The sequence below is a fragment of the Neofelis nebulosa genome, chromosome 9, assembly GCF_028018385.1.
Source record: "Neofelis nebulosa isolate mNeoNeb1 chromosome 9, mNeoNeb1.pri, whole genome shotgun sequence".
NCBI classification, from domain to species: Eukaryota; Metazoa; Chordata; class Mammalia; order Carnivora; family Felidae; genus Neofelis; species Neofelis nebulosa.
The window spans coordinates 40,243,715-40,256,734 of record NC_080790.1 but is presented as its reverse complement, the minus strand read 5'-3'; the positions used below and the strand labels follow the sequence as shown (position 1 = coordinate 40,256,734).

At 43.4% G+C, this 13,020-nt stretch overlaps 1 protein-coding gene across 8 annotated transcripts in view; it reads right to left on the bottom strand.

Annotated features, from left to right (window-relative positions):
* ST3GAL5 (ST3 beta-galactoside alpha-2,3-sialyltransferase 5) overlaps positions 1 to 13,020 on the bottom strand; it is a 53,152-nt gene that overhangs the window by 17,022 nt on the left and 23,110 nt on the right. For 5 of the 8 annotated variants that reach the window (XM_058683452.1, XM_058683453.1, XM_058683447.1 and 2 more), the window contains exons 2-4: positions 8,968 to 9,091; positions 6,057 to 6,168; positions 904 to 1,008 (exon numbers count right to left, since the gene is read on the bottom strand). In XM_058683452.1, the coding sequence (XP_058539435.1) occupies positions 904 to 1,008; positions 6,057 to 6,168; positions 8,968 to 9,091 (341 nt within the window). The remainder of the gene's footprint in view (positions 1 to 903; positions 1,009 to 6,056; positions 6,169 to 8,967; positions 9,092 to 13,020) is intronic. The other 3 variants (XM_058683455.1, XM_058683449.1, XM_058683451.1) reach the window with 1 other exon arrangement.

The window sequence follows — 13,020 nt, the reverse complement described above, 5'->3', positions numbered from 1 at the left end:
CTGCTTTCATTTCTACTGCAGAATTTTTAGGATAATGGTCCTCCAAATAGAAGTAAATGGCATAATTCTTAGTAAAAGGCAATGTTCTCTTTTAGTCCTTTACGTCGAGGACAGGGCACGGCACTGAGGCTGGAGGAGGGTTTCGGGGCTAGAGCTCACCAAACCTGGGTAGGAGCCCAATGCAGCCACAGACCACGTGAGCTGAGGGCATGGGCTACCTTATGACGCTTTCAATGCCAGATGTGTACCAGGCTGGTGCTGGCCTCTTCCTCCCAGGGGCTGCTCTGACGCCCACAGCATTACACACTCTGCCTGAAACATGTGAGAACAGCCGTAGGAGAACCGTGAGCAAAGCTACTGCCACATGTAACTCACACTGAAGTCAACCATCTGTAACTCCTACCCAGCTAAAAAAGTAGGGCAAAATCTGAATAACTGAGTCACAGAAAGAGTACCACAGTAAAAACTCAGACAGTCAGTGGCAGCCTGGGACTGGTGGCTGAGGGTGGGGACAGACTACAACAGGTGAGGTAACTTACCCGTTGGGTGATGGACGGAATGTTCTAAAATTGGACTGGTGCGATGGTGGTGTAACTGTGTAAGTGCACGGACACTACAAAACTGCATGCTTGAAAGGAGTAAATTTTATGGTGTGTGTATTTTGGCACAGTAAACCATTAAGAAAAACCAATCAGAAGATCTGGATGCTGGACCCGGTTCTAGATCTGTCAACCAGCAGTGTAACCTTGACTAAAGATCTAACCCTCGGTCAAGGCTTCGGTTTCCTCATCTCTGATATCCGAGGATGATCTGGGGCAAGGAGGCAGCGCTAAGAGGGGAAAAGAATCGGTCTAGAGGTGCAGACACCTGGACTAATACCTCGGCCCAGGTTATACTGCTTACCTTAGCTATGTGAGCGCAGGTCTGCAGAGTCAGAGAGAAGCACATTTGGCCATAATGAACTACACAGCACAAAATGCAGTCCTCAGGGTGATATGTGGTTTTTAGCTGAGAAGAGAGAGGGCCAAGTTCAAACTGCTGCTACCACGCAGCCCAAACCTGATTGTGACCTGACATGAATGTGCCCTTGTCTCTCCTTAAACATTTTTAAGTGCAATTTCACATCTGAAATGCACTTTCAAAGTGTCCGGGTCCCCACAGAGACCACTGTGAGTCTTTTTAAAGAAACTGTACGTTAAGGGGCGTCCTTAAATAGAAAGGACAAAAGCCACGGGCACGCTTCTGCAGCTGTGTTAACACAGGCCAGGCCCAGCACAACTAGGCAATGCTCAGAGTCCAACAGGGTCAGCAGGGTCCCACTAACGCTGCTAGCTGCTGAATATCACCAACAGAGCTAACAGGGCCTCATGGCTTTGAGACCACCTTCTGCTAACATACATCTACAACAATTCAAATTTGCCCCAGTGCTCTTGGTGGTAAGGACCAATGTCCAGCAACAGTCTGGAGACAGGGTTCTCTTTGCAGAGAGCTCATACTGCACACCGCCTCACAGCCATTGAGAACACCAGGACCACACCGGCCAGCTTCCCTGGCCATTTCCTGCATTCCGGGGACTTGAGAAAGGATTTCTGGTTTTGCCTTAATGAAACGTGACCAGCTATCAAATTGGGGACCTGCTCAGTGTGGCATTCAAGGGCTTTCCCTCTTTGGTCCTGGCTCATTTTCAGTCTTCTCTCCTGCTATTCCCCACCCAAATCCTCACTGATCTCCAACTCTTGCTGTCTAATGTGGCAAGCTCTCAGAGGCACATGCAGAGGACAAGCTGTCAGGACCACTGTGAAAAGTGGGGCATTCTGACAGCATCGACAATGTTAAAAAGCTATTAAAAAGTCTCAAGTAATGAAATAAAAAATATCCCTAATTCCACCATGGTTGTAGCAAGCGTTCACTTTCTACTTTATTAATTTCTGAATTGACTGAGATTTTCACAAACAAGTTTGACTTATAAAACCATCAGCTGATTCCCCCCTCTTTCGCCACAAACTGCAAGGGACTTTCTACTTTATTCATTTCTGTATTATTTGAATTTTTGGTGTTATTTTTATCATTGGAAAAAATAATGATCTTTTAGAATCTTTTAGAACTGGTTCGATGTGGTGGTCACTGTGGACTGCTACTGGGTCTCCATTTCCTGTTCCTTCTTCTTAGGGAGACGTAATTCTGTTCAGGCAGTTATCACCCCTTCTCTAGGCAGGCAGTGGGGCTTGGGAAGCTGACCTCGCCCATTAGATACTCCCATCCCCTTTGCCAGGGATTGGTCAGGAATCCTCATTGGAGCCAATCAGGGCAGGGCACTGGCAGCCCTGAGAGGCTGTTATTGGTCCTGCAGTGAACTTAGATTTTAAAACTTGGCCCCATCAGCCTAAATGGAGAACTCATATTCCATGATTTAGAGGGAAGGGGATGGCAAGATGGTTTTTGTTTGTTTGTTTGTTTTCTGTCTACTGTCTACTGGTGGATATGAGGAGGTATCTCACCTATTCCTTAAAGGGACATTAAACTTAATGGATGTTACTGAAAAATACTTGAAGAGTTGCCTGTTACTTAACTGTGGATGTTCTATACAATCTGGAGTTTAGAGATGAGACACCACACCATGGTTCGGTAATATCTCCCCTCTCCCTGGACTTTAATATACCTAAGGATATATTCATTAATAGAAAATGTTAGCACACAATCCCCATTTCCCAAGGGCTTGCTTAAAGGACAAGTGGAAAGACAGTTAAAATACTACAGTGTAAATGTTAGGATTAAGGTATGAAGAGGCTTCTAGAAGACAGAGAGAAGGATGATCAGAGAAGGCATCTGAGAAAACCTAACCCCTGAGCTGAGATTTGATATAAAAGATGAGTAGCAGAGGGGAAAAGGGAGGGAGGGGCTCCAGCCAGAGAAGTTAGAAAGATTGTAGCAAACATAGGGAAAAATCGTTTCAACAAATGGTGCCGGGAAAACTGGATATCTGCATGCAAAAGAAAAAAGTTGGCCCCCAGCCTCACATCATATACAAAAACTAACTCAAAACAGATTAAAGACCTACATTTAAGAGCTAAAACTATAAAACTCTTAGAAGAAAACACAGGATTAGGCAGTGATTTCAGAGGTCTGGCATCAAAAGCACAAAGAACAAAAGAAAAAATAGATTAACTGGACTTAATCAAAATTAGAAACTTTTCGTGCTGAAAATGACACCATGAAGAAAGTGGAAAGACAATCCACAAGATGGGAGAAAATACTTGTAAACCATGTATCTGATAAGGGACTGGTCTCCAGAATATATAGAAAACTCTTACAACTCAATAATAGACAAATAGAAAGACAAATAACCCAATGAAAAATTGGGCAAAGAATTTGAACAGATATTTCTCCTTAGAAGATATATAAATGGCCAATGAACATGCAAGGAGATGTTTGTCATTAGTTACCAGGGAAGTGCACAACAAAACCAAAATGAGGAAGAAAGAAAGCAGCTCAGCCAAGGAGTAGTGAAAACATTTAAGATTTAGGCCCCGGTTCAGGCAGTGCTGGAACATGGGGTGGCTAAAGGAGGCTGAAGGGATTGGCAGGAACCAAGCCACCAAGAGCCCTACAGGCCAGACTAAGGAGTCTGGACATTCCAAAGGTAATGGGAACAAATCACAGTTTGCAACAGGGAAGCAATATATCAGATTCAATTTTCAGAAATACTACTCCAGCCACAGTGGGGCATGCCTGGCTATAGAAAGGCAGGTAAGGAGGGGCACCTGGGTGGCCCTGGCTGTGCTTAAAGAGTTTTAGAGATTTGCCACAAAGGCACCCATTTATCCCAACTGTAGATGCCTCCGACCATCAAACGCTTCTCCTCTCAGCCTGGCCGCCATCCCCTGATCTGCACCTCTGCCATTAAGGCCACCTGGGCAGAGCGGACCCTTCCATAGGCCAGGCCTCTGGCTTGCTGACAGTAGCTGCCACATGCCCTCCACCAGTCCTTCTCTCCTTCGGGCCACACAAATGTTCCCATTGCTTCAAAGGTTCCTCAGGGACATGGTCTCGAGTCTCTTCTCTGGTCATCCTCCAGAGTCACTAGGACTCCTTGGGGAACTTTACAGAGTAATAGCCATAATGATCAGAGCACTTGTCTGAGCTCTGCAGGGACAAGCAGAGCATCCCTGGTCTATTAATGTAGCTAAGGACAAGCTGTACGCAGCCACGGCACAGGCCAACACCGATGGCGCTGGCCAGGCACGAAAACTGCCAAGTTAATTTTACCCCAGGTATACTAAAGCACATCTTCCCCACCTTGTACTTGTGAAATGGTGTGCTGGACCCTTGTATGCGAGAGCTCCCATCTCTCCTCAATTAAACGAGACTCGAGAGTGATTATCTTTGCAGTTGGTCAGACGGTTAACGGCACGATTGACGAAATGGACAGGAGAAAGAGAATGTGGATAAGCATGGCAGAGAAGCAAAGGGAAGAGCGCACAGATACCGGGGCGACCGCAAGGCCAGCCAGACGGGGAGGCGGAAAGCCTGAGCAGAGGCGCTAGACACATCCTGCTCCACCACGGCAGACGTGCTGATGCTGGAAAAATCAGCAGAGTCAGCGAACCTCTGGGGACAGATACAGCACAAAAAGGCAGGCTCTGTGAGACACAATGGTTCTGCATCGGCCAAGCTGTGCCGTTTATTTTTTAATTTATTTTAGAATATTTCATAAAAATAATATTTTATAATAAAGTGTAATTATTAAGTATTTATTTTCATTTCCTTGTTTATACCCACCTGTCCCACATAGTGTGTGAGGCACTTCGAAGGACATACAGATTGAGGTAAAAACACGTGAACAAATACCCTGACTAGAAAAGGAGTTCTGCGTATATTCTTATTCAACCTTGAGGACTACCCTATTATACAGATATTGTTGTCTACACTTCACAGCTGAGAAAACTGGGACTCAAAACAATTAAGTAACTTGCCCAAGGTCTCATTTTTGACTAAGTGGCATTTAGACTTGAATCTAGGTCAGAAATGTAAGCTCCCTCCTACTCTCTGCATCACCCTCCCTATAACTTCTAGCTCCTTTCTGGGGACATCCCCTACCCAGGTAGACAGCAGTCACGTGGAGCTAGGACCACACGGCCAAGTCCAAGCCCCAACTCCACCACTTACTAGTGAAGGTAACCTTAAACTGGTTACTTACTCTCCGCGCCCCTCCTCTCAGCTGTGAGACGGAGGTAATGACAGTTCCTACTATGAGGGTAAAATGAGTTTATATTGCTGAAGCACTTTGAGAATAGTTACACAGTATACACTAAACCAGATTAACTAAACTGGTTAACTAAACTACATGTAAACTTGGGCAAGCAGCTTAACCTCCCAGCCATCGTCTTTAAGAGGGAGAGAACACTGGAGTAGCTCCCAGCCGTGATGGTAATTAAATAATGTATGTAAAGCACCTATACATGTTGGTTATCATTACTGCCATGCTACCTTACTTAAAATCATCTCTTCTTTCGTCCAGGACAGAACATTACTGGATCACTTAACTACTCAACTAAGCAGTGAAATTAGCATTTAATAGGTCAATTGATTTAGAAAAATGAATATAAACTGAAGGGAAAAAATCTTGAAATACAGTGTGAAATCATTAAAATGAAAAATAAAACACAGCAATGACAGGTGATACCCAAAGAACTTCCCCCTGTTCTAAGAACATGTACACTGGCAACATCACAACAAAGTAACTCCACGACAGGTGCCCTGGGGTGTGTCAAATGCAACCCACCTCCTGCCACGACTTCGGTAAACGGAGGAACAATACTGTGGGGTAGGTGTGGGGGTAGGTGGGGGAGTAGGTGGGTGGGTTGGGTTTTTTTTTTTTTTTTTTTTTGGTGGTGGGGGAGAGGGTCATCCCTGATTTTGGAGTGCTAAGATGAAGTATTTTCCCTTCGTTTATAACTTTCATGACCACTTATTTATAACCCTTTAGAGATGACATTTCTGTTTAAGTATAAGCCTGGAACTTTTTTAATTTAAATCACACCAATGGAATATCTAACCTTTACACGGTCCGGGTCTACGTAATGCCTTCTTTTCATGTCACATTCTTCGGTAGTATAATTTAACTTGAGGATATAAAGGATCCACACGCCAAACACAAGCAATATACACCTGGAAAAAAAATCAATTAGGCATCATGACATGGTTATGTGATAATCAAGAGAAATCATGAGAAATAAGTGAAAACCTACCCCACGTTGAGTCTGTCTGCCATGCAGCATGAAAGTAGTCTTTAAGGTGACCTTAGTGGTCAACTTAGGGCACCATTTCTTATTTTCCTGACAAGATAGTCATTTATGACTCTCTGTTATAAGTGAAAGTAGAGAAAACTTGTTTCTGCAAAGATGTCATAATAAAATATGAATCACGATGCAGACCACTGGTCTTAAAAAAACAAGTAACATCTTCTGAGCTATAGAATCTCAGCTTCAATATTTTGCCATTTTAAAATACTGTCAGTCTTCCAAATGCTGTATGATTCCACTTATATAAAGTACACAGAGTAGTCAAAAATCACAGAGAATGAAAGAGTGGTGGCGGCCGGGTCGGGGGAAGGGAGGAAGGGGGGGCGGTTAGTGTTTAATGGGTAGAGAGTGTCAGTTTTACAAGATGCAAAGGGTTCTGCAGGTGGATGGTGTGATGGCTGCACAACAGTGTGAAGGTATTTACCATCACTGAACTGTATACTTAGAAATGGTTAAGACAGTAAGTTCTATGTTATGTGTATTTTACCACAATAAAAAATGGGCGGAAAATATTGGGAGCCCTTAAAAGAATAAGAAAGCAAAATGAACAATCTCCTCATTATTGCTTCGAAGATTCTACCCCCAGAGATAAGCTGACTGAGGGGAGACAGAACCACCAGCTACCCTTAAGACCATCTACAAAAAACTGCTTTTAAAGATCTGATAAACTTACATTATTGTATAGTTTAAAATACACACATGCACATACATACACACACAGGACTAGGATAAAAGATTTAAGGCTAGTCCTGGTTCTAGAGACCTCTTTTTTTTTTTTTTTAAGTTTATTTTCTGAGAGAGGGAGAGAGAGAGAGAGGGAGAGAGAGAGAGAGAGAAGGGCTGAGGGGAGGAGGGGCTGAGACAGAGTAGGGGTGCGAGAGAAGGAGAGAGAGAGAATGAATCCCAAGCAGGCTCTGCACTAACAGTGGGGCTGGATCTCACAAACTGTGAGATCATGACCTGAGCTGAAATCAAGAGTCAGACGCTTAACTGACTAAGCCACACAGGCACCCCCAAAACCTCATTTTTAATAAGCTCCCCAAGTGATACTGATAAACTAAGAGTAAAAAAAAAAAGTTTAAACCAAAGTTTAAGAACCACTGTTTTACATAATTTGTGTTACTGAAAAAACAAAGTTAAAGAATAACCTTAAGGGGAAAATGATCTCTTGTCTAAAGAAAGGGGCAGTTTTAAAAAATACAGCATCTAGCACAGTATACTATATACACCAGATGCTAAATATTTCTTAATATTTGACGAGGATAATGCAGGACAGTATTGCATTATCTGTGTGTTCAAGTGTGTTCAAGACTTCTTGATTCTTATTTCAACAGGATCCCCCAAGAAAACCTGGACAAGCATCCTAATTTCTCCCTGGAATCGAGGACAATGTTACATGAATAGGATGTTACCATCTGTGTAAAAATGGGGGGTGGGTCACACACACACACAATATTTCTTATATATACAAAATAATATTGGTTATCTTTAAGTGGGGAGCAGGAATGAGAAGATATTTTACTGAGCACTTTTAATACCTTTTGAATTTTAAATCTTGTGAATGCAGTATTACCTACCTATTCCTCTCCCCAGCCCTCCAAAAAGGAATTACATTCAATGCATGTAGTAATCCCTTTTCTTGATTACCAAAAAAAAAAAAAAAAAAAAAAAAAAAAAAGGAAAAAGGGAAGGGAAAAGAACAGTGTGTTAAAAGCAGGCCCATGGGCACCTGGGTGGCTCCAGTTGGTTAAGCGTCCAACTTGGGCTCAGGTCATGATCTCACAGTTCGTGAGTTTGAGCCCTGCGCTGGACTCTGTGCTGACAGCTTGGAGCCTGGAGCCTGCTTCGGATTCTGTGTCTCCCTCTTTCTCTGCCCCTCCCCTGCTTGCACACTCTCTCAATAAATAAACAAATATTAAAAAACAAAAAAGCAGGCCCAATGCCTACAGACCTGAGGACACTGCATGGTACTTCCCCATCGTGACTCTCTCGCCCACACTGTGAACAGCCATTGGCCCAGGTGTACCTCATTCGCAGCCACAGGCCGGCACCCAACACAGTGCCAGGCATGTCAGACCTCAGTAAATATCGGTTGGTGTCAAAAGTAGCTGGAAGATATTAATGTACATTTCCCTTTCCTACCTTCCTCCTTCTACACCTCCTAAATTAGTGGTATTTTCAAAAGGGTGATTTTCAGCTTGGTTTGGCTGCTTACCAAATGCAACTGCCAGGTCCCTCCTTTAACAATTATACCATATATTAGGATATAAGGGTGACCTGGCTGAAACACTGGTCATCTTTTTTAGTATTCAATATTTAAGGCTCTTCAGAAGCTTGTAGAGGACTTTAATTAGCCATATTTTTAGATTAACTTAAAATAGCTAAGAGGAAAAGCCCTGTTTGGTCACGTAATGGCAGGGAGAGCTGTGCACTTAAGAGCTGCTCTCTCGGGATGGTGCCTCCCTGGCTAGCACTGTCCTATCATTAAGTAAAGCCTGATGCATAAATCCAGACATCTGTGCACTGAATCCTTACTCAAATGTGCCTTTGTATGATCTTCTGACCAAGTACGAGAGCCATCCTTCAGGGCCTGTTGCATTTTTCTCCCAGCTCCCCACAGCTGACCTAGTCAGGGCAATCGTAAGGTCCGAGGGCTCATACTTACTTGAGGATGTCTTTTAACAACAAGTTGGGTCTTCTCATCTTGTTTTGAGCTCGGGTGTACCATTGCAGAGAGGGTCTTGAGCAATCACTTCTCAGTTTCACACAGTTATACTCACTGGGCATTGCTGTGAAGAGAGAAGCAGCCAGGAGGAGGGAAAAGAGGGAGAGTGAGGCAAATTGTGTTTACAAAGACCTTTAGGGGGTACATCTATAGCATGGAATACTACTCAGCAATAAAAAAGAATGAATTAATGATACACCCAACAACTTGAATGAATCTAGAAGTAACTATGCTGAGCTAATACTAAAAGTTTACATATTGTATGATTCCAGGTATATAACATTCTTGAAAGGTCACAATTACAGAAATGAAGAACAGATTGGTAGTTGTCAGGAGTTATGGAAAAGGGGTTGTGGGTGTGGTTGGATCCTTGTGTTGATGTAAATATTCTGTGTCTTGACTATATCCCTATCAATATCATAGCTGTGATATTATACTATGGTTTTGCGAGAGGCTACTGGTGGGGGAAACTGGGTAAGTGGTACATGGGATCTCTCTGTATTATTATTTTTTTTTAATAATTTTTTTTAACGTTTATTTATTTTTGAGACAGAGAGAGACAGAGTATGAACAGGGGAGGGGCAGAGAGAGAGGGAGACACAGAATCTGAAACAGGCTCCAGGCTCTGAGCTGTCAGCACAGAGCCCGACGTGGGGCTCGAACTCATGGACCGTGAGATCATGACCTGAGCCGAAGTCAGACGCTTAACCGACCAAGCCACCCAGGCGCCCCTCTGTATTATTTTTTTTACAACTGCACACGAATCTACAATTATCCCCAAATAAAAAGTCTAATTAGTTTTTAAAGAGCCTTTACCTTTTAAAGGTGCATACAGAACTATTTACAGATGAAACAGGAAAAATGAGATCTGCTTCAAAAAAATCAGAAAGGGGATAGGCGTGGAGGTCGGAGATAGATAAGGCAACTCTAGCTTTAAACTGATTAAGTATTGGGGCGTGTGGATGGCTCAATCGGTTGACAACCGACTCTTGATTTTGGCTCAAGTCACAATTCCAGGGTCATGAGATTGAGCCCTGCTTTGGGGTTAAGCAGGTGTGGAGCCTGCTTAAGATTCTCTCTCCCTCCCTCCCTATCTCTCGCTCTCGCTCTCCCTCTCCCTCTCTCTCCCTCTCCCGCTCACTCGTCACACTCTCTTTCTCCCTCAAAAAAAATTTTTTTTAGTTAATTAATTAAACGGATTAAGTGTCAAAGCTGGGCACTAGACACATGGGGCTCATTAAACCATTCTCAATACTCTAATGCTTTTGTACATCTGAAGTTTTCTATAATAAAATTTCAAAGAGGAAGTGTTTTATATATATATAAATATATATATATATATATATATATATATATATATATATATAAAGAGGAAATGTTATATTAAAAATTTTTTTTTAATGTTTATTTATTTTTGGGACAGAGACAGAGCATGAACGGGGGAGGGGCAGAGAGAGAGGGAGACACAGAATCGGAAGCAGGCTCCAGGCTCTGAGCCATCAGCCCAGAGCCTGACGCGGGGCTCGAACTCACGGACCGTGAGATTGTGACCTGAGCTGAAGTCAGATGCTTAACCGACTGAGCCACCCAGGCGCCCCGGAAATGTTATATTTAAAACAACAAAAGCGTTACACTAACAAAAAAAAGAAAATATGGCAATTTTAAAAGACACTTTTCTTAAAAAGTTATATGTTCTTGGGTATGCTTGCCTACTTATTCTTTTGAATTAATTTTATTCTCAAATTTTCAATTTCTAAATAATATTCCAAGGGGTACTATAGTAGAAATCAATACATTCTCCTCCCTCCCCCTCCCATATCAGTTTTCCCCTTCCTGACAACTCGGTAGAACTCTGGATTTTTAGCTAGGGTGCATGGCCTCCCAACACGAAGACTACATTTCCCAGCCTCCCTTGGAATTAGGTATGGCCTTGTGACTAAGTTCTAGCCAATGAGATATGAGCAAAAGTGACTTGTATAACTTCCAGGGTGTATTCCTTGGCATACACCTTTATCTCTTTTCCTGCTGACTGAAATACTGACACATGATGAGCCACTCTGGACCACACAGAGAGCACGTCACCAAGGGATGGTGAAGCAACAACAGAGAAGGGGCCTGGGTTCCTGGACAACCCCATGGGCATTCTACCTGGGACTGCCTGCCTCTGGGCTGTTATAAGGTGGAGAACTAAACTTCTGTCTTGCTTAAGATATTGTTAATTAAAAGTGAAGTCATATCTCAACTAATATAGGCACCTATTATATTATGCTATTATGATAAATTTATATATTAATTTAAGAAATAATATCTTTATTATAGTCATTTGGCCAAGAGACAGTTATATCTCATTATACACTTCATTTCCATTCAAGTTGTGTCATTTCCTCTGAACAAAATCTTTTATCAAACTGACATTCAAGTATTTAATCTTTCTGCTACTAGAAACAATCTCTCCATCAGTTCTAATTTTAACTGTGTAGCACTACAGTGCAGGATTTTTGTAGACAAGTATCTTTCTGAAGAGTTTCAAAAAACAGTGCCAAGGACCTCACTAGTAAACCCTTCCTGAAGAACAACTGAGACCCTGGAACATTTTTAAACACCACAACTTGAGGTTACTCAAATGCATGGCCAGCCAAGTGGTGGGAACCAGCAGGCTACCTGGAACCTATATGTATATAAAACAGACATTCTAAGATGTCTCTGTTTTTACAACCAGAATGACACATGATTTGCATCAAGGTGGACCTCCAGCAAACCCAGAGACCGCAGTGTCAGAGAGAAGCGGGTCTCCACCTCTGCCTGTCACTGGTGTGCTGGATAGCACTGCCCCGCAGGCTATAAGCCTGTGAATTTCCTTCCTCAGACTGTGGCCAGCCGGCTTCCTGCTGAGCTGTGATTGGGGGATGTCCTGGTAGAAGACTGGAAGACAAGAGGAGGAAGCAACCTTTCCGGTCCCCTGACACAGTGCAGGTTCTGACAGGGGTGGTGACAGTCACAGGCAAGGGAGGGCGACTACATGTGACTCCACAGCATCAGTGGGCATCCAGTGTCTGCGGTTTCTATTTGACAGAAGTGATGGCATCTTCAGAAGCTTTGTGACAAGTACAAGCCTCAGCCCCGGGTGACAGAAGCTTCCTGATCTCTGGCTGACACTTCTCTCACACTTTGCTATCTCCAGGCCTGCCGATGTCTTTGTGATCAATCCCCTGCGTGAAAACCCTCCCTGCCAGAAGCATCAACATCGTTTCTGGCTTCCTGCTGGACAGTGACTAGTATATCAGATGATGCTCTCGTGCCACTTTCAGGAAAGTGGGATTGTTCAAGGAAAGGAGGGACTCTGGGGGTGACAGCAGGTCTAGTCCTGCTCATATGCTCAAAAAAAAAAAAAAAGCTGTTTTGTTTTTTTCTAATCATACTGGAGAGGACCTCATGAGAAGGAGTATGAGAACATAGTATCTACAGCCCGACACCTGGGCTCAGCTCCTCCACCTACCAGTGGGGAAACTTTGGGCAAATCACTGTAACTCCTGCAGCTCCGTTTCCTCATCTGTAAAATCGGTGTAGCAATATTACCGACTTCATAGAATTCACATGGAGAAAGTGATTGCACATCATAAGCACCATGTACTTGCTGGCTGTTGCTACTATTATCCCACAGAAAGGGAACTTACAGGCACCCAGTCTCATCTGATATGCTTCATCTGTTGGGGCTTTAAGGCTCTTGTGCCTTTTGGTCACCCTCACTTCCAGCCACAGTTTTGGCTCCAGCCCTATCATGGAGTCGATTCCATTCCCCTTCCTGGTATCTCTGGAGAAACAACATCCTCTTGAAGCCCCTCACATACTCCTCCAAACCCTTTCTCAAACTGCAGAACCTCTCAATGCTCAGTGCTCACTGGTCACTGGCCCCTCGCTGTCACTGCTCCCTGCGACGGCCAAGCTGTTTCCAGCCCGTCTACCTCCCTTCAACCAGTCTACACACCATGCCTC